Source organism: Erigeron canadensis, chromosome 1, assembly GCF_010389155.1.
Source record: "Erigeron canadensis isolate Cc75 chromosome 1, C_canadensis_v1, whole genome shotgun sequence".
Taxonomy (NCBI): Eukaryota; Viridiplantae; Streptophyta; class Magnoliopsida; order Asterales; family Asteraceae; genus Erigeron; species Erigeron canadensis.
In genome coordinates this window covers 54814970-54839744 of record NC_057761.1, presented here as the reverse complement: position 1 = coordinate 54839744, position 24775 = coordinate 54814970, and the positions used below count along the sequence as shown (strand labels likewise).

General features: G+C 33.5%; 3 protein-coding genes and 1 non-coding gene across 5 annotated transcripts; all 4 read left to right on the top strand.

Moving 5' to 3' along the window:
- Positions 1–4939: 4939 nt before the first annotated feature.
- LOC122585057 (probable protein phosphatase 2C 38) lies at positions 4940–7648 on the top strand. Its single transcript, XM_043757156.1, has 5 exons — positions 4940–5140; positions 5436–6068; positions 6196–6563; positions 6818–7054; positions 7187–7648. Exons 2-5 carry the CDS (start codon positions 5702–5704, stop codon positions 7412–7414), a joined length of 1200 nt encoding a protein of 399 aa, XP_043613091.1. The 5' UTR covers positions 4940–5140; positions 5436–5701; the 3' UTR covers positions 7415–7648.
- A 5777-nt stretch (positions 7649–13425) lies between these two features.
- LOC122604018 (geranylgeranyl transferase type-2 subunit beta 1-like) lies at positions 13426–16140 on the top strand. 2 transcript variants are annotated; one of them, XM_043776913.1, is made up of 3 exons: positions 13426–13564; positions 14958–15014; positions 15108–16140. In XM_043776913.1, exon 3 carries the CDS (start codon positions 15109–15111, stop codon positions 16045–16047), a length of 939 nt encoding a protein of 312 aa, XP_043632848.1. In that variant the 5' UTR covers positions 13426–13564; positions 14958–15014; position 15108; the 3' UTR covers positions 16048–16140. The 2 variants fall into 2 exon arrangements, with proteins under 2 accessions (XP_043632848.1, XP_043632841.1); XM_043776906.1 differs by lacking the exon at positions 14958–15014.
- Positions 16141–19435: 3295 nt separating this feature from the next.
- Positions 19436–23613, top strand: LOC122580476 (glutathione S-transferase L3-like). The gene is made up of 10 exons (XM_043752753.1): positions 19436–19549; positions 19670–19744; positions 19837–19897; positions 21056–21142; positions 21594–21692; positions 21797–21899; positions 22491–22564; positions 22678–22785; positions 23076–23156; positions 23363–23613. Exons 1-10 carry the CDS (start codon positions 19539–19541, stop codon positions 23369–23371), a joined length of 708 nt encoding a protein of 235 aa, XP_043608688.1. The 5' UTR covers positions 19436–19538; the 3' UTR covers positions 23372–23613.
- Positions 23614–24653: 1040 nt separating this feature from the next.
- On the top strand, positions 24654–24726 carry TRNAK-UUU. Its single transcript has one exon. It is a non-coding gene; the product is annotated as a tRNA-Lys (tRNA).
- The last annotated feature ends 49 nt before the right edge of the window (positions 24727–24775 follow it).

The following is a 24775-nucleotide window of genomic DNA, read 5'->3' as shown; positions in this document are numbered from 1 at the left end:
TACCCTTAACAAGTTTACTGTTAAATGATTCACAAATGTTGTTCAACAATATATCACATTTGGCTCTCCCTGTTTTAATATAAAGTACTAGTAAGATATTGCAGTATATTTAAGTTAAAATACACATACAAATTGAAGTAACTAACCTGAAAAGTGTGCTCTTGACCAAGCTGTTGATGGGATTCTTCTTAACCAATCATAAATTCTTGCATCTTGGGTCTGAATTTGAACCATTGCTGTTTCAAACTCAGCTACTGTGGTCCTAGTAGCTGCAAACCATAGATGTTCAATCATGCCACCATTTTTTATTCTTGCCTTCAAATTATCATGTATATGTCTTAGACAGAATCTGTGCTCTGCACTTGGAAACACATTGTTGACTGCTTGAAGGATACCCTGTTTTGCACAATATTTAAGTAGTTAACACTAATATATTCAATATTTAAGTAATTAAGTAATTAACACTAATATATTCAATAATTAAGTAATTAACAGTAATATATGCAATAATTACCTTCTGCCTGTCTGATATGAAGGTGAAGTTTGCATTCCTTGGTAGCTCCAAATCATCTCCAAGACACTCCAAAAACCATTCCCAAGAAGCCTTGCATTCAGATTCTACTAAGGCATATGCAACAGGGTATATGCCATTGTTCTTATCAACACTCACTGCAGTCAATACTTGACCAGGAAATGGTCCTTTCATAAATGCTCCATCTAATCCTATCAATTCCCTACCTAACTCCTTAAACCCAGTCTTCAATGAACCCAGACAAATGTAAATTCTCCTAAATACCCTGGTTTTAAACTGCATAACATTGGATTGTTCAAAATCCAGTTTGACTGTTGTACCTGGATTCCTAAGCTGAAGCTCATAGATGTAATCTCTTAATAATCCAAACTGTTCATGAAAATCTCCACTCAGTTTCTTCACAGCTTTATCTTTGGCACTGTATGCAGACATCCTGCTCACATTTATAGCAAACTTCTTACTCAAAAAATCTTCAAGTGCTTCACCACTTATGTCTGGATTTGCTCTCACTGCATCACTCACATGTTGGGATAAAAAAGTGGAGTTGGCAGCACTTATCTTTCTGGATTTGAGACATTTATGTTGTTGTTCAAAGGTTTGAACAATCCAACGGTCAGAATCCTTTGCCTTTGACACGTGTAGGGACCAAGGGCATGTTGGTTTTATTGAAATGGCTTCTTTGCCCTTACTTGTCTCCCCATCCTGAGATTCCTTCCTTTTATTTAAATTTTCTCCTTTATTAGCTGTTGTGGGCCCTACTTTCTTCTTCTTTACTGGTAGCTTTTGTGAACCTTTGTAACCTGGTGTTTGTCCAAAGCATTTTGCCCTAACCCTCTTATCATCATTGCTAACCATTTTAATATCCCTATTTGTATCAACTGCATATTGTTTCAGCAACACCTTCACTTGATCTTTGCTACCAAATGACTGTCCAAGATGAAATGGTGGCTTACAAAGTTGATTGCTTATAGAACCATATTCAACCTTCAACTCTCTAATTTTATTCTTTCTCTTTGACACTTCTGGATCAGAATCATAACCACTATCATACTCATCAAAATCCAATGCAATTACTTCATTACCCACAGTCAATTCTCCTACACTTGACTCTACTCCTTTCCCAATCCAATTGACATCAAGCCTTTGAAACTGTCCATCAAACTTAGACATTTCCACCTCTACATCTTGAACCATGTCACTCTTTTCCACTGGAAACTCTTCTTCTATGGTTGATTGCTTTGGTTCAGTAGCTTTTAACCCATCCTTTGGTTCAGTAGCAGAATTTGCTTCAAATCCAGGAGGTGGAGTGTCAAGTAATTCAGTGTCAAACTCCCTTTCATCTTTATGTATATCATGAGGTGGAGTACAATACCCTTCTTCAAATACAAAACCCTCAAAACCAGTGTCATTTTTAAGTATATTAGGTTCTTTGTCACTTGGCTGCCCTTGTTCAAGAACTATATTACCAGTATCAACAGGGTTACATCCTATTGTTGTTGCACCATGTTCAAGATATACCTCAACAAACCTAGTTTTCTTACAATGTCTAACCATATTCTTAACATCTTCATCAGTACTTAAACTACATAGATCAAAATTCAAATCACCACCAGGTTTCTTATACCAAGAAAACACTTGAATATCAGGATTATGATTTGCATACTCAAGTACAACAATTTTCAAATCCTTAACTTGAAAAGTATCAAAATTTAACCAATCTATAATTACCTTGGTTCCATCAATGTATTTCCTTCCCCCAAAAGGTGTAAAAGTACCACCGTAAAAGAGTGCCATTGAAAACATCTCTGGGTATAACTATGAATTAGATAAAGAGGATAAAAGGCATTAATTAGTGACTGCATAATTATTTAACAAAAAAACCCAAAAAAAACAAAAAAAAACCCTAAAAAATTGTTTCAAGAATCGATTACATACCATAGTTGTCTCTGTGAATAATTACATCATGATCTTTATCTCGTAGAGCTCCAACCGACGGTGGTTTTTTGTTCTTCACCATTGGAGAGTGATCGATTTGGAGGGAGAAAGATGGGGTATCGTTTTGGGATTTTGATCAAATGTGTGTGTTATTTCTGTTATATATGTTTTATATATAAAACAATTAATTTACCCTCGCGTGCTTCTCACGTGGGGAGAGAACGAAAGAAAACTAACGGCCAACGGCTAAAAATTTAACGCCGTAGGTACTTGGTATCAAAAGTGGAAAAAACAGCCAATTTTAAGTATGAAAAATGTAATTTTTTGAGTTGGAGACTAAAACTGCAAAAATTGCCAAGTTGAGGTATCAAAAATGTAATTTTCTCTTATTTCTTTCTCCTTTCCATTGTCTTTTCTAATTAAAAATAGCAAGCCGGATAGAAGGCTAGTTCAGTTATATATATTCCGACTCTAAATATACTATTTTTTTACCTCTTCTCCTTGTAGCCGTACAAATGTGTGGCCATGAAAAGCGAAGAAGCTACACAACTCAAATTAAAAATGAATTAAGGAACAAGTTTAAATCTAGCTTCGTATCAATTTAACTGGTGAGATTTAAATGTGTTGTATATACATGCATGAGCAACCGTAAATAACATTTTTTATACTGTTCTTTAGAGTTGCTTAAGTAAAAGCAAAAAAACAAGAAGCCCATTTTCCTTATTTAACCCAAATAAAAAATACACTATCTTTTATTTATATAAGAGATGAATTTAAATATTAAAATGTAAGATATTCTACACAAAAACTTGTTGTTTGTTCGTTGTTTTTGTCTTGCATGATTAAAGTACAACACTTGACAATTTGTTTTATAATCTGGTTTGTGGATACATCAAAGCCAAACGATAGGTAGATAATCATATAGAATGTTAGATTAGTTCATAACTTCTATGATTAAAAGCATATTTTTTTCAAAAAGAAAATTTTCATAAATAACTTTGCATAGTCTTTTAAGTTGGACTCTATAACTCATAGTTTGTATATCATCATAGATAATCACTTAAATAACCGTTTGGCCAATATATTCTAGATTTCCGATAAAACGTTTGACTTGTATAATTACTCCATTTTTTTATGCAAATCAAAGCACACAATACTTGATATTTAACGTCGATGTTTTTTTTGTTTTTTTCTTCCCGATGTTTTGAACAAGGTCTTCAATTATATTATACATAGTTTCATTTAATAAATGAAAAAAAAAAAAAAAAAACTTAGATACCTAACTCATTTTGTGAGCCGGTTAATCCCAAAGTAACCATTCAATTTGTAACAAAATCATCACTGTGACTCTGTGAGTAATGAACCTCAATAACTCGCAGAGACAGTTCCACCTTGACCTAAGTTCGAAACATTAGTTATAGTAAATGAACCTCAAATCCCATAGACACGTGTTATAATTTTTAAGAGAGCATATAGTAAATGTGGCGAGGAACCAAGTTCAAAAATAATTATAGTGATTATGCAAAAACGTCCAAATAATCATATATGAACAGGAAGTATCCATTTAAAAACCATAAAATATGACCTAAATTATGGGCTACTTAAATTATGCCCAAACTAAGTTAAAAAAAGTTATAACAATGCTATAAGCATTTTTTAAAAGGCAGTATTACCGACTGTTAACAAGTCGCTATACAATCCCAAGAGTACATACAATACATATTTATTTACAAATATAAAGAAATTTGCTAATTAAGACTCTCTTTGGTCTAAATCTTGACTCCGAGAGAACTAAAACGGGTGAAAAAAATCCGAATTTCAAGAGAAAAAAATCTGAGATTAGGGACCGAGTCATTGGTTTTTACCCTAGCTTGTTTTTTATAGTGTTAGTTTAAATATGGGCCAACATGAGATTAAAAAAAAGGACATGGACCCAATTAATATGAGTTGTTTGTTTTTAACACCATACAAACACCGAATAAACATAGACTCCCCTGATATGTAATAACTATTTTAGCACTTTCAAGAAAGTTTTGAGTTGTGATTTAACTCGCAAAAGGCTTAACTATAAAATAACAAATAGAGATTCTCTAAAAATGAAAACAACTTGAGGGGTAAAATTAAGAGAATCATGATCCTTGGATTAAAATCAAAGGGTCATGATTCAAAGAATTTGAATCTTAACCCTTGATTTTAATTCAAAAGTCATGATTTTCTTAACTTGACTAGTCAAGTTTTCAACTTTGGCGAATACTCTCCTGAAATAAAAGAAAGAGAGAAATTACCAAAATAAAAATAGTACTAAATTCTAATGATAAACTGATAATTCAAGAAAAGAAAAGAAAAAAAAAACATATGAAAACCAAACCATCTTGTCAGATAAGTTTTATAATAATTCTTCTTTTTTTAAACGTTCTTTATAAAAACCTCTGAGATCTCAATCTGACAACAATATAAAGATCTCCTGTCCAAAAAATTCCAAAAACCATTTCTATAATATAAGATTTTGTAATTATTATTATTATATTATCCATAGCCTATCTTTCCTTTCCTCTGATCTATGAACAAACTCTGTCACAATCAAATCTTATATGGGCTTTTACAGCTAAGACTGTTTCTTGACACAAAAAGGAAGGTCCACATGAATTAAGGAGGGGAAGAGGAGGGTTCAAGGTATACACATACACACACACAAACCTCCATATTCTCTGAACATGATAATCAATTTTTTATATGTAAATAAAAATTATATCCTTTCTTGTTTATGAGGGACATGGATTAGTTTTTTAAGTAATCTTGACCCATACCCACTTGACCCTCTTGGAATTTTCTTTGATTTAAATGGTGTTTTAGTTATCTATTTCTATATAATTTCAAGAATCTTGGATATTTTATTTATGGTTTTTAAGGCTCAATCTTTGTTGGGTATTTTATAATTTCAAGATTCTTGGATTTTTATGGTGTCTAGGGCTTAATCTTTGCCGGGTGTTGCAAGAACCTTGCCCTTTGCAGGATTAGGTATCTGTTGTTTTTAGTGTTTGGGGCTCAATCTTTGTTGGGTATTCTATAATTTCATGAATCTTGGAGAAAAAGTTGGTCTTTAATGGTGTTTAAGGCCTAATCTTTGGTGGGTATTCTATAGTTTCGAGAATCTTGGATATTTGATTTCGATTTTGTCAAATTTTGATTCTTGATGAATTGGTGTGATTTTGAGGGGAAATTGAGTTTGTTTTGATGAATTTTGTGGATCATTTGTATGTAAAGTTCATGTTGTCTGGAAATAATTACTTAAACATGGTCAAACCCTGTTGGAGGCCATCTGTGGAAGATGATGGAGGTTGTGTAAGGAAATCCGGTGATCAAGTCGGAAGAACGGATGGTTTATTATGGTATAAAGATTTAGGGTCTCATCTAAGTGGTGAATTTTCAATGGCTGTGATTCAAGCAAACAACTTGTTAGAGGATCAAAGTCAAGTCGAGTCAGGGCCGTTGAGTTCTTTGAAATCAGGACCTTATGGGACGTTTATCGGGGTCTATGATGGGCATGGTGGGCCTGAGACATCAAGATTTGTGAACAACAACTTATTTGTTAATCTTAAAAGTAAGTTGCTTTAATCATCTCTAAAAGTTTGATCTGGTTTTGATCTTGTAAAGCGTTGATATATGTCACTTTTGTATCTTTATGTGCTTGAAAGTTTATGAATTTTTTTATATCTATTTTGGTGCAGAATTTGCAACTGAGGAACAAGAAATTTCTGCAAATGTTATTAAGAAGGCCTTTTTAGCAACAGAAGATGAATTTCTTTCACTTGTAAGAGAACAATGGCGTACTTGCGCCCAACTAGCATCAGTAGGGACATGTTGTTTGGTGGGTGTTATTTGCAACGGGTTGTTATACGTTGCTAATGCTGGAGATTCACGAGTGGTGTTAGGGAGAGCCGATAATGGTGTTAGAGGAGTCTCTGCTGTACAGTTATCAACAGAGCATAACGCAAGCTATGCTTCTGTAAGAGATGAGCTTCATTCCTGCCATCCGGATGATCCAAAGATTGTGGTTTTGAAACACAATGTTTGGCGCGTTAAAGGTCTCATACAGGTGATTTACGTATTATATTCTTAGAAGTCAAACTTGGTCCCTTTCGATTGATAGCTTAGCATTGATTTTTAGCAGTTTGGCTCCATTTTTCCTTTGGTTGTATTAGCTTTGTCAATAGTTCAATAGTCATTTGTTGTTTTCTGTATGATCATAACAACTATCTTGATTTTTGAAGATATTAAGATACTTGTTTGACTCTCGAAAGTCAACTGTCACAGTTTTTATGGAAGTTTTCTAACCACCCTTGGTTTCAGGTCTCAAGATCCATTGGTGACGCGTATCTAAAGAAAGCAGAATTCAATAAAGAACCTTTATTGGCAAAGTTTAGGCTGCGTGAACCCTTTGAAAAGCAAATCCTTAACCCAGAGCCATCCATCTTCATACATAAACTTACCCCGAAGGATCAGTTTCTAATATTTGCTTCCGACGGTCTATGGGAGCATCTTAGCAACGAGGAAGCTGTTGATATCGTTCAAAACTACCCGCGTAGCGTAAGTTTACGATCTTTTTATTTTTTGCAAGTATTTTCTGCTCCCAAAGCAACCCCCTAGTGAGAACATAGATTTTGTGTGTTTGGTCCTAAATTGATATTGATCTTGTATTCTTGTCTTTTGTGTATGCAGGGAATCGCAAGAAGACTTGTGAAGGAGGCTCTTCAGATAGCAGCAAAAAAAAGAGAAATGAGATATTCAGATCTGAAGAAAATTGATAGAGGGGTCAGAAGACATTTCCATGATGATATTACGGTAATTGTCATGTTTTTAGACCCTCCGTCAACAAACCGAACTTCTGCTCGTGCTTCAGTATCGATAAAAGGAGGTGGCGGGTTACCACGCACCAACAAGTTGTAGCATCGGGGGTTCTTTTTCGAGCAGCACCTGGTTAAGCTGCTTTATGTTGAGTCCCGTTTGTAAACTAAGAGCATGTATTTTTAACGCGTGTGAAACGAAGTTGTTAGCCACGGTCTTCTTAGATCTAGAGAAATGGTACTGGGCATCGGCATCCTTCTCAGAAATCGAATGGAATGCAAGATCATTCTTTCGTTCTTTATTGAAAATCTTATGATAAAAATCTATTTTTGAATATGATCGTCTGTGGGGTGTGAAGGCTTTTGTGTTAATGATGGTAAACAAACTTTCAACCTAAACCGCATGTTCTTTGAACAAATAATATGGGGGTGTTTGTCTAAAAAGTGCTTATAAAAGTGCTTTAGCATTTTCATAAAGCCTCAACACTATATCTTATTACTTATTAGCTTTTACACTTCTTAGAAAGTGATAAGCACTTAAAAAGGCGTTGTAGACTCGTAGCTTATCAGAATAAGCTAATCCAAACATGAGACAACCTCTAATCTAGAAGGGAGGTGATATTTGTACCATTCTTTTTTATACATTTGCTATACTACTTCATCAACAACTTATACAGTATGTTGTATAATTATATACATTGTGGTAGATATATCAAAAAGAATGGTACGAATACGTAACCTCCATATGATCAAATTCGGCTAGAAGTTTCTCAGCATACTAATGTTAATGAATGTATACGCTATTAGAAAGACATGGCGTTATCCAAAGTACAAACACTTGATGAATTGGAAAATAACCAAGACCAGGCTGTCGAACACTTTCTCAAACAAGATCGATGACAGATAAAATTGTGAGATCATGTCAAATTTGATACTATGACATCAAGATATAGTCAACCACAAATCAGATTATGATACAAATCTGATACGATGACATCTGGATATTATCTTTGTGACCACCATATCAAAGTTGTCAAGGACAGCTTGGTCACTAGTCAATGACCAAGGTTAACAAAACAAAGCAAAAAAAGAGTGAAACAAAGCTCGAATTTGATTCGGTAACTTTATGAGCAAAATACAAGCTTGTATCACGAATGCTCACAAAGTTACTGAATCAAGTTCGACCTTTTGTTAAGATGATTACATCAATCGACTCGTTTGCAAGCCTAGCTTCCATACTAAAAAAACATACATTTGGTGCTCAAAATATGCCTAACCCTTATCAAATATTACTACCCGAAGCACGATCCATTTGTCATATTATATATATATATATATATATATATATATATATATATATATATATATTACATTTAGAGACTGCATAAGAACAGTAGAATATATATATATATTTATTACATTTAGGGCGCGTTTGGTTCACGGAATGTTTTTGGATGGAATGGAATCTATTGAAGGAATTGGAATCTGATGGAATGGAATTTGATGGAATGTTTTTCATTTTTTAAAGATTTAAGGGAGAGACGGAATGAGATTCCTTCCCCATCCTCATGGAATGGAGATTCCATCAAATGAAGGAATGTTGACATTCCAACGGAATGATATTCCTTCATCATTGAGCAACCAAACGCACTAAGGAATGGAATTCAATTCCATCAAATTCCATTAGAATCTGCGAACCAAACGCGACCTTAGAGTCTGCATAGGAACAGTAGAGCAACTAGGCAGGCTCAACAGCTTGCTTGAATTTTTATTTTTTTTATAAATTCGTTTTTTAATTGATTTTCGTTTTTCTAATTTTTGCCATGAAAGATTCATTCTTTACTTTTTATCACATAAATATATTAAAATTTCCGCCTTTTTATTTTTTTGACACTTCAGTTTCGTTTATTCTATTTTTCGCACGAAAGTTTTGTTTTATTGATCTAGCTCTTATACTTTTATTTTTCTAACTTTTGCCACGAAAATTTCATTTGCTTACTTTTTACCACATAACATTTGTTAAATTTTACCACATAACTTTCGGTTTTTTAACTTTTGTCACGAAAGTTTCGTTATACTTTGTTTTTGCACATAACTTTGATCAACATGAATGCTTCATTTTCTTCACTTTTTACCATTCTTAACCTTATACCATATAGCTTTAAGTATTTTCGGTTACCAAAGTTTCATATTATTTACTTTTTACCATAAAGTTTTCGCGACAAAACTTTCAATTTTATAACTTTTATCAAGAAAATTTCTCTTTCCTTACTTTTGACCACATGACTTTTAGATTTTTTTCCCTTAGTCAACAAAGTTTCATATTTTTAACTTTTTTCCACATAAAATTTTCAACTTCAACCACCAAAGTTTCATTTTATTTACTTTTTACCACATATAAACTTTTATCACGCAAGTTTCATATAATAAAACTTTTGCCACATGTGTAGATATTACGTAATGTCTCCCGAGAAAAAAAAACTAGTTCATTAAGGTCTAATCAGAAATATACAACGCATATAACAAGCAAAATAATAATAAAAATAAACAAGGATACCATTATAATCGTGTTTGAAAGCACTGAAGTAAAAAGGAGAAACTACATTCACAAAATACAAGAAACATAGGCGACAATGTCAACCAAAATGTTGGCAAAGCATCAATGCAATATGTATATGTATATAAAAATATCCCTAATGCAACCCACACACACAAGATTTTGAGAAGCTAACATTCGGCAGAAGTTGAATATTACCAATTCGAACGCTTTTTATTATCATTTGGGCGTATTGATAGCTGTGGAATATGCCAATAAACGTAATAATATGCGTTAATAATTCGTTACTCTGAAACATATTTGTGTGTATTCCTACAATGCTATCATGTCTCTTTTTAAATGTTTAAAATGAATGTTTTCGAGTATCTTCATGAAGTCTTCAATTCAATTTTAGGCATTAAAATTAATGTTATAGATGGAATAAAAGTAGAATATTATGTCTTAAAAAAAAAACGTTTAAGGCCGGGTTTTGTTAAATATAACCCTAAGGGTTTGTAGTTACTTTGTATGCTAGTCAAATTATACATGTTTGCGTTATGATTTTAATGACTAACGTCCTTGATTTATATGTATTTTTAAGTCAATATTTGTTTTAAAATGGTTGCTTAGTATTTGGATAAGCTTTTGTGTAAACATTATTTGAAGACATGACAATTTGAAGCTTAAGTGACGTTTTGATGATTAATATTGTGCTTTTAGATACATATGAGTGAAGTGCTTGAAGTCTTGTTCGGTTGAAAGCCCAAGTCGAAAAGCATGTCATTTATTTTTTTTGACAAGCTCAACGGCAACTACATACTGCCCGCCATGATTCATTTTTGATTTGGTTTTTGTTAATTAATCGGCTGGAGGGACACTCATAGCGGATCAAAAGACCAAAACTCATTTTCATTTTTGACTTTGACTAGCCAATCATGCCATGCCAAGCCATCCAATGATTTAAATATTGCCCTACTAGTATATACGGACCGCTATTACTGATAACATCGGTACCAGATGGTACTCGGTAAATATCCTGGTAGTTTGCCGGTATTTTCACTCTTCAATAACGGCTGATATTTTCTTTTTTTTTTTGAATTTTTTTAATATTATTTTTATGATACTTTAATGTTATTTTTTGTTATTTGTGAAATTTAAAACTTATATTTTGTTATAAAAATCTATTTGTTATTATTTTTGAATGAGTTATAATTGTATTTTGACTATTTTCGTTAAATTGTAACAAGTTTTGAAAAATTTTATAAAAAAAAGTTAAATAAATTAAATTAGTCGAACTTCCGATAATATTGATAATACCAGAAAAAATCACCACATTGCTATGACCAAAATACAGGTTTATAAAACATTGCCTTTAAATTCTCAATCTCTATTTTGCTTCATGGTTTTTCACTTTTCTTTTGTTGGGAATACGATGACGCACACAACAAATCTTAGGGGGAGAGGTGTAGTCGGCTTGTTTCATCGGCAAAAATTGGCAAATCGGCTACACTATAGCATCTGGCTCGGCAAGTTTGGCTAGTTCCATCGGCTAGTTTTGGCCGATGCAAGTGAACGTTGGGCATAGACATGTGAACGTTGGGAGCGTTTTTTTTTTTTTAAATTTTGGTCAAAGTGACCGTTTTTTTTATAAAAAATTTACAAACTTACCCCTACCTTATTTACTATATATACAACACATATACTTTCATTTCCACTACTAAAATTTTTACTTATACTCTCCATATATCTCATCTCTTTCACATATTATCTTCAAAATGATTCCACAAGAAAATCATCCAAAAAATACCGAGCACCAAGAAATCAACTCCCGTTTCAACTTCCTCGGCCCGTCGAACAAGACATTGAATTCGGCGGTTCTTCAAACCAATACCAAAACCGTGATTTCGGCGGTTCTTCTAGCCAACATCAAAACGAAACCCAAAACCTTGACCACGACTTCTCTCAATTGTTAAGCGATGGGTTCCCCGTCCAAGTCGACATGTGCCGCTTTGAACTTCCTTCCCAACCCACGAGACCCACTGAACCCACGATCACTTTTGTTGAAGACGATGATGATGTCCAAGAACAACCCGACGAGGCATTTGACGATGTGCGCGACACCTCTAGCGAGGAGGTGGAGGTGCCACCTGCACCCGGTCGTGGGAAGGGGGAAAAAATCTCCACCTCCACGAGAGCACCCCCGATCACGTGGAGTGTCGAAGATAAATAATTGTTGGCCCAAGCTTATTTTCATATCTCTACGGATCCCGCCACCGGCGATCAACAAAGATATGAATCCTTTTGGAATAGGATTCTTGCATACTTTTGGAATAGGATTCTTCCAAACAAAAAAAAACATCAACAAACATACCATCAATTGAACACAAAGTGAAAGAAAATGCAACCACTATTGAACGAGTTTAGCGGCATCTACAATCAAACGGTTAATTTTTTTCCCATATATATATATATATATTTTTGTTCTACGTTTAATATATATATATATATATATATATATACTTTTGTTCTATGTTTTATATATATATGTTATTTTTATGTGTTTGTAGAAACATAGATGGGCTAGCAGTGCCAATGATGAGACAATCTTGTCCGAGAGTTTGGAAGAGTGGGCGAAACGCAAAAAGAACAAAGGATTCAAGCATATTCTTGCTTGGAAAGTTGTGAAGGAACATGACAAGTTTGCGTATGTTCCACCGGCGAGTGGTTTTGGTACTACTCCTACTTCGACCGACCCTAATACTCCTACGGTCGGCACTCCTCGCACCGAAGATACTAGCGGGAGTGAGAAAAGGGCTCGAACCGATGAGTCTTCGAGCCACTACACTCGAGTTCCCGATTTGAATGAGGACTCGATGCCTTCATTTGCTCGAAAATCACGTAGCAAGGCCACAAGTTCGGCCAAAAGCAAAGAAGGCTTGCTTGGTACGGTTGAGGAGTATAGGGAGGTGAGTATTGCACGCCAAAGGAAGAGGGAAGGCACCCTCGAACGTGAAAACCTTGCACGGGCATTGCTACGATCCCAACTCGAGTTTCAACCCCAAAAGACGATGGAACTAGACCTCCAAATCTTTGGTGCACCTCACGAACACTTGGTCGAGCCCATGCGTAGCATACAATTGCAACGCAAACGCGACATCGCCGAAAAATACGGATGGCCATGTGATAACTTGTTTTAGTTTCTTATTTGTTTTCTAGTTGTATTGTTTTTAATCCTAGTTTTAATTTGTATTTGTATTGTTTTTTAAATTTAATAAAAGTTTAGGGTGTGTTTTGTAAGTTTTTGAAATTAACAAATTGGCAAGTTTTAGCACTATACCCACAAAATTGGCAAGATTTCGGCTAGTATTGACTAGTTTTTGGCTACTACACTTGGCATCTACTTATTGGTTTAATTTTTGCCAATTTAGCCAATTTGCCAACTTACACTTCTCCCCCTTAACATATACTTGTGTGGTTCTTTTTCCACTTTTAGTACTCCAGCTGAAAACAAAGGCCCAGAAGCCCACTACCACATAATTTAATCATTGGGCTTTCTAGGTGCGATAATAGTCATAACTCGCAGCAACAAAAAGGGGGAGGAACGCAGAGAGTAACATAATTCTCAGTTTTCTTTCAATTTAAGTTATCAAGTCATCACATCGCACTTTCAAGCACTACCTGCTGTCAATTCTTTTTAGAATCCCTCGATACGATCATGTAAGTTTGCTGTTATGTGTGTGTGTGTGTTTAGTAGAGCCTATACTGCTGTCCATTCTGGATCTTGTTCTTCAATTTATGATACATATATATATATATATATATATATATATATATATATATATATATATTAGTAAAGCTAGTAGGGTTAGATGTATTAATTGTTTGATGTATTATTCGGTCATCTCATATGATGCACACCAAGTGTTTGTGAAAATGCCAAATATTGAGATGGTTGCTTGATCTGATGTATACTTCTTGGATTGTGTATTCTTTCACTTAAATTAATCAACGTTATATTTTATAACGAATTAGGTTTTCCCTGATTAGGTTGAAATTATCAGTAGCCAGTATAGATGAGCCTAGTGGAAGCTTGAGATTGGCTCGTTTAGTTTTAGAGAAGGCAAATATGAGCTCGGATCATGTCGATCCTAACGAACTCGTGCTATGGTCATCTTGTAAATAAATTTACTGTTAGTTATTTATTATTATTTTTTTTTGTACTGTTTTTAGGCAAGGTTAATTGTAAACGAATGTTGCAAGGTTGATTTTTGAGTAATACAATTCATCATTCATAAATATATACAATACTATCCAATATGTAACTATGGACTATACTATTACTAATTAGCTTTATGATACAAGTAAATAAAAGGCTTGTTTACACTCGATTAGGCTGAGGCTCGCAAACTTAATCAGGTTTACTGTCGAAACTCAAAGGACATTGAGGTCTTGACATCAATTTAAGTGAAAAGTTTAAAGTTTTATAGGGATTGAACTGGATCATGAACCACCAGTTTAAATTTTATCAAGATCTAATTCATATTGGTTCATTAATGTTTCATATACATTTGAACTCACCAATTGTACATTGATGTCATTGATTTCTTAGATTTGAGAGTTGTGGAGATTGTGTTATCATGTTAGATGCTGTTTAATTAGAGACGATTCAAGTTAATTATAGATTTAGTTGTGGCGATTGTGTTTTCAAAATATCAAGTGAATTGAGTTACACTTATACCGTGGTTCAATTCGGTAAAATTTGAGATCATATGTGGGTATTTGATGGAGGGCGCAAACTACATTTGATGTAGTCTGTTTAAAGTCTGGGTATGAATCATGGTGTAATTGTTAAGGTTTCTAAACTAAGTAAAGCAACGAACAATAGTGAAATAAATGTCTACAGCCTTGGGAATTTGAGAAGGGGAGGTAAAAGTATTGCTGATATTTCAGTATTCTTGAGACAAGAAAAAGAAAATTCTATAATAAGCTTCACTTTGGGATAAAATGTAGGAAAAAGCTTTGAGATTCATTGAACCTTTTATGCTATTGAGTTTTGATATTTACTAATTTCTCATTTGTTGACGTTAGTTTAGCTTGACGTTTTCTTTAGTTTCCAGTCTCATAGAAACCAAGCGACTTTATGCTTCTGATATTAAGTGTTTCCCAGGTTCTTCTATTGCTTTGTAATTTCTATAACCTGTTACATATATATATATATACATTCTTCTTATATTATCCTCTCATGCCATATATATTACAGAATGGGAGAGCTAGCAGCTGAAAAGCATGCCGCGTACATCTTAAAAGTAGAAAGGAAGAAAGACGATATCGAGTCTGTCCTAGTGGAGCATCTCAGAATGAATGGTGCATATTGGGGATTAACTACACTCGACATTCTAGGTAACCTTAAAGCTGTGGACCAAGAAGCGGTTATTTCATGGGTCATGAGTTGCCAAGACGAATCTGGTGGTTTTGGTGGCAATGAGGGGCATGACCCACATCTACTCTACACTCTTAGTGCTATTCAAATTTTAGCACTATTTCACAAGATAGAAAAAGTTGATGTTGATAAAGTGGCAAATTACGTAGCTAGCCTACAAAAAGAAGATGGTTCTTTTTCAGGAGACAAATGGGGTGAAATAGATACTAGGTTTTCCTATGTTGCTATATGCTCTCTTGCACTACTACAACGTTTAGATAAAATTAATGTTGAAAAGGCTGTAAAGTACATTGTTAGTTGCAAGAATCATGATGGTGGGTTTGGGTGCACCCCCGGTGCTGAATCTCATGCGGGTCAAATATTTTGTTGCATTGGGGCACTTGCAATAACAGGTTCGTTACATTATGTTGATAAGGATCTTTTAGGATGGTGGTTATGTGAAAGGCAAACTAAATCTGGGGGTCTAAATGGCCGGCCTGAGAAGCTTCCAGACGTTTGCTACTCGTGGTGGGTCTTATCCAGTTTGATAATGATCGATAGAGTTCATTGGATTGATAAAGAAAAACTTGTTAAGTTTATTTTGGACTGTCAGGATAAGGAGAATGGAGGGATTTCAGATAGGCCAGATGATGCTGTTGATGTTTTCCACACTTATTTTGGAGTTGCTGGTCTTTCACTTCTCGAGTATCCAGGATTAAAGGCTATTGATCCAGCTTACGCGTTGCCTGTTGATGTTGTTAATAGTATTTTCCTTCGTTGATTCTTATGAAATTTAATGTAGTACTCGCTTTTGAATTCTGATAGACCTTATTTCTAAGATTAATACTAATAAAGCATCACATCTTCCTCTGTCTACCTACTGTAGGACAACCCTTGAAGTAGTATTACACCTAGCTTGCTCCGTTACAGCCACTTATGGCAGAGACACAAAGCATCGTGCGTCTGGTTTCAGTTTTTGTTTTGTCTTATGGTTATCGAATATTACTTGCATGTTTATGGACTGACACCTTGTAGGCTGTGCTAAGTGCTAATTGCTAACCCAAGCAAGTTTACTGCAGTGTCTCACCATACTAGCTCACAAAGCCATGTTACCATGCTCCCTGAGCTTGGATGGCAAGATGGCTAGTCAAGCTTCGGTTCAAAACAGCCAAACAGGTTCGGGGTTGAAAAGGGTAGTTTTTTAGTATCTATTCAAATGGGTATTGTAGGTTTATCAACTTTTTTTTTTGTTTTTAGTTTTTTTTTTTTTAAATAGTGACCCAAGTTGGAACAGAATGATTCTTAATTTCTTAGTTTTGATTTTTGAATGTCCGAGTTATATTTTTTTTCATGATTTTCAAACCATATAGCATGTTCTCTTTTGAGTTAAATCTTTATTTAATTACAAATGTTCATAGGGTAATAGGTCAACTAGCCTCGGGTCAAGCTAATCTAAGGCTATTCTGAGTTCTGACGTTTTGGACATATATCGAGTCGATCTTGTTACTTCCACAAGTAATGTGTTTGGTTCGTGACAAATTATTTTAGTTTCACCAATTCATCTATAGATGGATTGATATTTTGAATAATTTGAGACATTGAGAACTTGACTTCAAATATTGATGTGAGAACAGGAATTGGGTATATGAATTATGGGTAAGGTTGATATCCGTTAACACATGAACATTAGTAGTATTAAGCATAAATTGATATATCTGTATGTGAACCAATTTGTTCACATATACTATTTACACATGAACATTAAATCATAATTTAGAGGTTCGCATGATTCTTTCTATTTAAATAGTTTTCATCCTGTATATTATTCAAGTCAAAAGAAAATAAATACATTTGGCGTGTGCCCAAATTTGCTGCTAAATAAAAATTAATAAGTTAGTCAAGTTGCTTTCCATGAATAAGTAATCTAAGAATAAGACCAGTGTGCTCCAAACCTCCAGTAAATACATGTGGTTTGGTTACTAAAATGTTCGTCTAGAATTCCATATTAGATCTAGTGGGGCGAATTCGGGACAAATGTTTCTGGTAAAAAAAAATATTTTTACAACATAAATTAACTATCTACAATATATACAAATTGCATTGTACAATATACACTGCATAATGTAGGTAATGTTGTAATTTATTAAACGTTATGGTAGCAATATCATTCCCTTCTTGCAATGATAGTTCCTAGCAAGTAGCAAGGTATTTTATCTACGGTTTAAACGCCTTTTTTTTTTAAATATCTTTTTCTCTTTCTAATCTCTATTGTAACATCAAATTCGTTTAGGAACCGAACACACACAATACCCTATCTATCTACTAATATGCTTAAATAGATTTTATTTTTTTTAGTGAAAGTATGAATTATATTACTATCCAAAATTTACAAATATACAATAAAATCAACTTGGACATGCCCAAGAGTACATACAAACCTGAACCAAAATTCAAACAGTACTAAAATAGAATTGTAATATCATTTAATCGGCACATTACACTTTATTTAAGTGATAAGTGTCATTTGAATTTATATCTAGAATTCTAGATGTCATAAACAAATCTTATAATTAGTTAATATATGGACTAAGATTTCTCATTACATATATTGTTACTATAATTATAGTTAAAACACTTATATAAAAGTATATATCATTATGTGTATTGTTACTATAATTATCTATTTCCAACATCAAAAACTATATGTTAAACTTTATAATTTACAGCATGATGTTATTAATAAAGTCCAAGTACAATTGATTTATCTAACATCTAAAGTCCAAGTATAAATTGATTTATCTATTATTCTTTTATGTAATTTTACTTTTTTTTATATACATTTGAAAAACCATCAACATATTCATCTACTTAAATAATGAAATTCTTGACAAACTATCAACCAAACAATCAAACGTTTAGATAAACTTATATTATCGTGTTGTAACTGTAAAGTTGGGGGTTGTATAATCAAAACTATAATTTTGTAACTATCATCCAACAAAATCTATAATTTGGTAATGTGATTAATCAATAATATACTTTTTTTTTTGTAGCTATCATCAAACAAAACTTATAATTTGATACGTAAAAAGCTAAGTCCACTTAAACCATGTTCATTTTTTGTTAGCAGGTCGACATTAAACCAAGTCCACTTAAACCATGTTTTTCAATTTTGAAAAGTTCTGTTAGGTTCTTAGTAGCAATCGGCGACCTTTTTTTCTTTTACTTCACAGAGCTTTTCGTCTCCTTGATAGCTGGAAGTTCTCCAAAAAGTCATTTTTTGTTAGCACGTCAACATTCGCAGCGAATTGCGGGTAAAATACTAGTATGGTGAATTACATTATGCATATGTGTGTTAAAGATATCAAAATTATATAGTATGTGAGTAAAGATTAATTATCAATATAATATAGTATGTGAATAAAGATTTGTGTATAGTATTGATTTGTATTGTATTTACAAAATATTGTTTAGACTAAACAGTGATGCTCGTTCCTTAAGTGGAAACACATAAACCCAATAGATATATTTTAAAAGCAAAACCCATATCCAATGTCAGGATTACCTAAACCCGACATGTCACATGTTGTCAATTATTTACCATAATAACTAGTTAACATTTTTCCGAACCAAATTGTCTTAAACCAAAGTGAAGGCATTTAATGTTTTGTTCATTAAATAATCAAAGCTATATATTTTTGCATATAAAAAAGAAAGAAAAATGTGGTTTCAATTAACATGTATAAAAAAGTTATACGTTTCAATATCAAAAGTCTACTTATGATTTTTATAGTAAGTGTATAACTATCTAATGTATAGCAAAACCCAATAAAAAAAACCTAAAAAAAGTTGAAAAATATGATCGGCAGGAGATATCTAACATGTAACAACATACCTAATTTATTTTATACCCTTCATCCTATCAAACGTATTATTTTTCAGTACTTAATAACCAACAGTACCCATTTAATTATCTCCATAGATTTTCCGGATGTATCTGGACGGAATTAGATTCGAACGCAGAAGCTTCCGAAAGGGGCTTGTCTCTATTCAAAACTTAACAACAATACAACATCATGAATTCGTCACTATAGTTTTGATTTTTTTGACACCAAAAAGCGTAAGTGATGACGCAATATATACATTAACCCCATCCCTCATAAAGTCATAATAACTCTCTCTATATCTTCGACGAGTACTACTTTACTGATCACACCGTTGTTATCTGTTAACATCCATTAATTTCTTGAACAATCAATCTCACAACTCATAATGCCTGCTTCGTAAGAACGCTTTTTTTTTTTTAATCTTTTAATATATACTTTTTAAAATGAATTATTTTAATCTATAATAATAATAATAATGATAAACTTTAGATTAATACTACAGCTGTAATTTTGCAGAAGTGTAATAGAGGTTCGTCCACCAGTGTTGGATGCTTCTTCTGAACCACCTCCTCTCTTTGATGGAACAACTAGGTATGTATATCGTATATTATGTATATATAAAGATTAGTTATCTGTGATCGAATTTTGATATATGTTTGTTTTTGTTTATTTGATGATTGAAGGTTATATACCAACTTCCAGTGTCCCTTTGCACAACGTGTGTGGATTACCAGAAATTATAAGGTAGGAGTACTTTATTTATTTATATGTATGTATAGTATATGTGTGCTTTATGATTATTAGGTAAGTTTGTTTAGTTACTCAATATATTAGTTACTCAAATAATACCAGTAGTTCTTAAGGATTATTTTAATTTTAATATTCATTTCAATATTATAATAGAGTAGTCTGGCAAAACTAGAATTTGAATATATATGTCAGGCAATCAATTAGATTCCTTTATTTGATTAAACAAATAATGATGTTTTTAATAAGTACTGTACTTAGGATTTGTTAGGCAATCATTCAAATTCCTTTCGGACACAGCATAATACTAAAACGGACAAGGTTTTCCGTGTTCGGGTTATCCGGACCCATTGTTTTTTTTACTCAGGTGTACTAGCCTAGCCTAACCCGGGTTTTCTTTTTGCTCGTGGCTGGTTCCTACCATTTCCATGGCCAACCCAAGATTTTTGCCCAAAGCAGGAGTAGAGAACTCTTGTTAGGAAACATATATTGCATATATCGTGTTTGATATACAATATTTATATGCATGTGATGTCCTAACGAACTACAGTAGTAATTATCAAAATGTAGCCAAAAAATAATGCATAAGAAGCGTTAAATGTTAAACGTAATAAGTCATACATGTCTTTAAGCATATGAATTGGATGGTGATACTTACACCGCAATATGTACTTCAGGCCCCATGACTATGCATACATGTTTTGGGGTAAGTGAGTTTGCCACAACAATACTTGTGCAGTTTGCTACTAAAGCAGTATGATGTGTGAAGTAATTATGAGAGAGCGACATATACAAAATAAAACCTCACGTGGCAGTTTTGACTTCTGTGAGCCTGCCTTTCCAAATTTACATCAAACTACACAATTCAGCGGATGTGTTAATCTGTACTGTAGTAAAATGGTGGTTTGTTGATTCTAAGATAATATTTGGAAAGAGAATTGATTCTAAGGATTCCAACATGTGATTTTCAGGGCTACGTAAAAATATACATAAAAGATATATTGTAGAATGTTGTGATATACGTTTACCTTGAAAGTGTTTTGTCCCCTTGAAAACTCACTTTAATTATAGAGCTATTAATATCTTGGTGGTGTTTTATAGCTTCCTTATTGTCTTAAGTCTTAACCATCTGGATCCATTCATTTTGATATGTAGGGACTACAAGATAAGATCAAGCTCGTGCCAATAGACCTTGCTAATAGACCTGCTTGGTATAAGGAGAAAGTTTACCCGGAGAATAAGGTTAACACTTGATATATATTTTCACTGTTCTGTTTCATTTTGGTAATTTACATGGGAACTACTTACAGCTAATCATGGTTAAACAGCTCGTACACTTTTTATTAACGAATTCCTTCGTATTTATTAATGTTTGTTGGAATAGTTTCTTTGCATGCGTCAAACATCGCTGTGGTGGTACTGGTTCTGGTTTTAGTGTTACTGATGTCAATGTTTTCAGTGAGCAGGGTATGGGAAGGTGGGATTAATACGCTCTTACCCTGCCTGCGGGTAGAGAGACCACCTCAGATTTTCTTTATTAGTACTAAATCATTCAAGTGTCACATCTGTGTGCATTAGTGCATAAATTTTTATGAAGATGAAAGCATATCAAATCCATATGAAGTTTTACTGAATTTTTTCTTGATTGTTGATTCAGAAGTAATTTAGATTATAAAATTATATTTTCTTTAAGGTACCAGCTCTTGAACATAACAACAAGATCATTGGGGAGAGCCTGGATTTGGTGAGATATTTAGATGATCACTTTGAAGGGCCTGCATTGCTACCAAATGTAAGATTTGACGTATATCATATTTGCAATTGAGCACCCCTTATGGCCTTTTTTCCTTCTATCTTCTTTCAAATTTGTAACAAGCGGTGATTATAAAATTGTAGGACCCTGCCAAAAGAGAAGTTGCCGAGGAGCTATTGACATACACCGACACATTCAACAAAACGGTGTTAACTTCATTTAAAGGAGACGCTAAGAAAGAATCTGGTGAGACTAACATTTTTGTGTAGCTTATGAATTATGATGTACTAAGTAGAGATAGAGGTGGTAATTTCGACCAATCAACTTAAAAGTGGGCCGCGTTTGATGTGTTTTATGTCAAATGGGTTAAACAAGAATTTAGCTAGATGGCAACATGTCAAACAGGTTGATAGTTGCCCGAAGTATGTTTCTCCGTTCTCATGCGTACAACCTCTTGAATCATTTTATCCAATGCTTTTGATATTAGTAATAGTATCATTTTTGTGTATTATCACATTACTCCTTTTCTTAAGGAGATGGAAAGTAGACAAAAAGTATTTTCATCCGACCCACAAAATGACTTGTTTCAGCATGTACTTACTTTGATTAGTCTACAACATGCGTGACCTGATTTCACCCGTGCTACAGCTGACCCATTTTTGACCTGTTACCCAACCCATCCATCTTGCTTGATCCATTAACAACCTGCAGGACATGTTCCAATCCATACTAAAACTGACCCTTTTTGACCTGTTACCCAGTCCATTCATCTTGCAACCATAGAACACACAATAGCATTTGGCATCTAGAGCTGATTAGAATCTTATACTGAATCAGGGGCTGCTTTCGATCACTTGGAATCAGCTCTTCAGAAGTTTGAAGGCCCGTTTTTCCTTGGAGAAATCAGTTTGGTGAGTGCAGTAAAGGATTTATTCTTTATGGATTATTAAGCATCTTACATGTTACTTTTATTTAATTGCATGTCGAAAATGACTTCTTATTGAGACAAATTTGCGGGTTGCAGGTGGACTTTGCTTATATTCCTTTTGTAGAAAGGTATCAGACATTCTTACATGAAGTATTCGGCTATGATATTCTCTCAGGCAGACCAAAACTAACAACATGGATAGAGGTATGAATTTTTTTTAATATCTCCGTTTTTTGGTTATTTTAACAGTACCTATTCGTTCTTGTCTAATCAAGCCATAAGCACTTTGACTTTCTAAATCATATGTTCCAACTATAAAACTGAAACAAGTCTATCAGAAACTTTCTTTTAATACGAACTCCATTACAGATAAACAATGTCGAATTAAATTTGGGAAACCCGTAGAAGATCAGTTTTTTCTTTACTTATGAGCATGAAACGATGTGTTATTTCTTATGGCATTTTTGTATTTACTGTGCGATACTTGTTAACAGGAACTCAACAAGATTGATGCGTACACCCAGACAAAAGCTGATCCTGAATACTATGTTCCGTTATACAAAAAACGCATTATGGTAAGTAGCCTATATTATGCATAGACTTGCATATACATAACTTTTCCATAATCACAGTATGGAATATCACATGAACTTTTTTACATTATGGCTTATGCATTGAAATTTGAAAGTTGTATATCTCGCCTACAATCTGTTGAGAAAATGGTTTAACTGGATATTATCATTTATAATTTTTTCTTAATCTTCCAATATCATTGTTTCAGGGTCTCTGAAGTTGAGGTTTACTAGATGCACCCATAATAATCCATCAAAATGACATTTTATGTAAGAAGGTGAATAAAGTTGTTTACGTCAACAACTACTCTCGGGTCTGATAGAGGTTTGAGTTTGATACATATGATGGATTAACATGTGGTCTTGTACTTTTATGCTGTATGTATGTATGAAGATTGTGTAATGTATAAGTGCACTCTAGAGTGTCAATTGCAAATGTTATTTTCTGAATTTCTGTGAACCTTGGGCCACGTTAGTTTATATTCTTTTTCTTCCATTAATTTGCAAAAAAATGAAGAGAGTTTTTTAATAATAATAATAATAATAATAATAACAACCTTTGAAAATGCGTTTCGTTCATTAGTTATCAAGTGGAATACACAAGGATTTTCAGTTTTTGAAAGGGAAAAGAGTTGGAAAACAATAAACATGAGTTTTCCAAATTCACGCAGCAGTTTCTCACAATAAATTTGTCCTACACTCTCAGTTTTTCACAACTAAATGCATTTTTAATTTTTATCAGCCTTGGACATCCCAATGATGTGTTCTAAAAAAAGCAAACATCTACTTAAAATCTGCTGTTCATGAAGTTTTTTTTTCCGTATATCTTTTATTTAAATTTAAATTAATTGTATGCACACGCACGAAACAAAATCATGTTGTTTTTGCTGCCAAGATATAATAGCCAGATGTGCAGCAGCAGGTAGCCTAACGCATAACAAAAAAGCTACCTAAAGAAGTGACTATGTTCATGAAAAATGACTATAGAGTATAAATATACGTAAATCGTAACTGGTATATTAAATAAACAGGTTGTTAGCTAATTTACTGTATACTCGTATGATTTACAAGTTGCAACCACATACTCCAATCTAATTAAGCTATAAATGTAGAGAGATTAATAAGAAATACAAATTTGAATCTCAGATGAAACAAAAACAAAAATATTACTGTACAATTTACAAAGACAAATCCAAAACATTCACAAGGTCACTCCTAACTAACATGTTGCCAGTGGTGCACCATGCAACCCTTAAAACACATTTCCACAAACAATTAATAATGGGTAAAACCTTTGCACATTGGCGTGCGTGATCAGCTGGTCGAAGACGAGGTCAGGTCACCTTCTTCCTTGTCAAATACTCACCACCAACCTTCTCTCGATCAGTATGATCTACCAACAACCTGATTCTGTAACTTGGAATTGATGTTGGATAAAATAAAGAATGGCTAACTAGTGACTTAATATTAATAACCTAATACACATATACATTTCAAGTAGCCTTTCTAGCTCAGTTGGTAGAGCGCGTGGCTTTTAACCACGTGGTCGTGGGTTCGAGTCCCACGGAAGGCGTTTTCTGTTTTTTTTTTTTTAATTTCTGTATATGCTTTTCATTTCTATT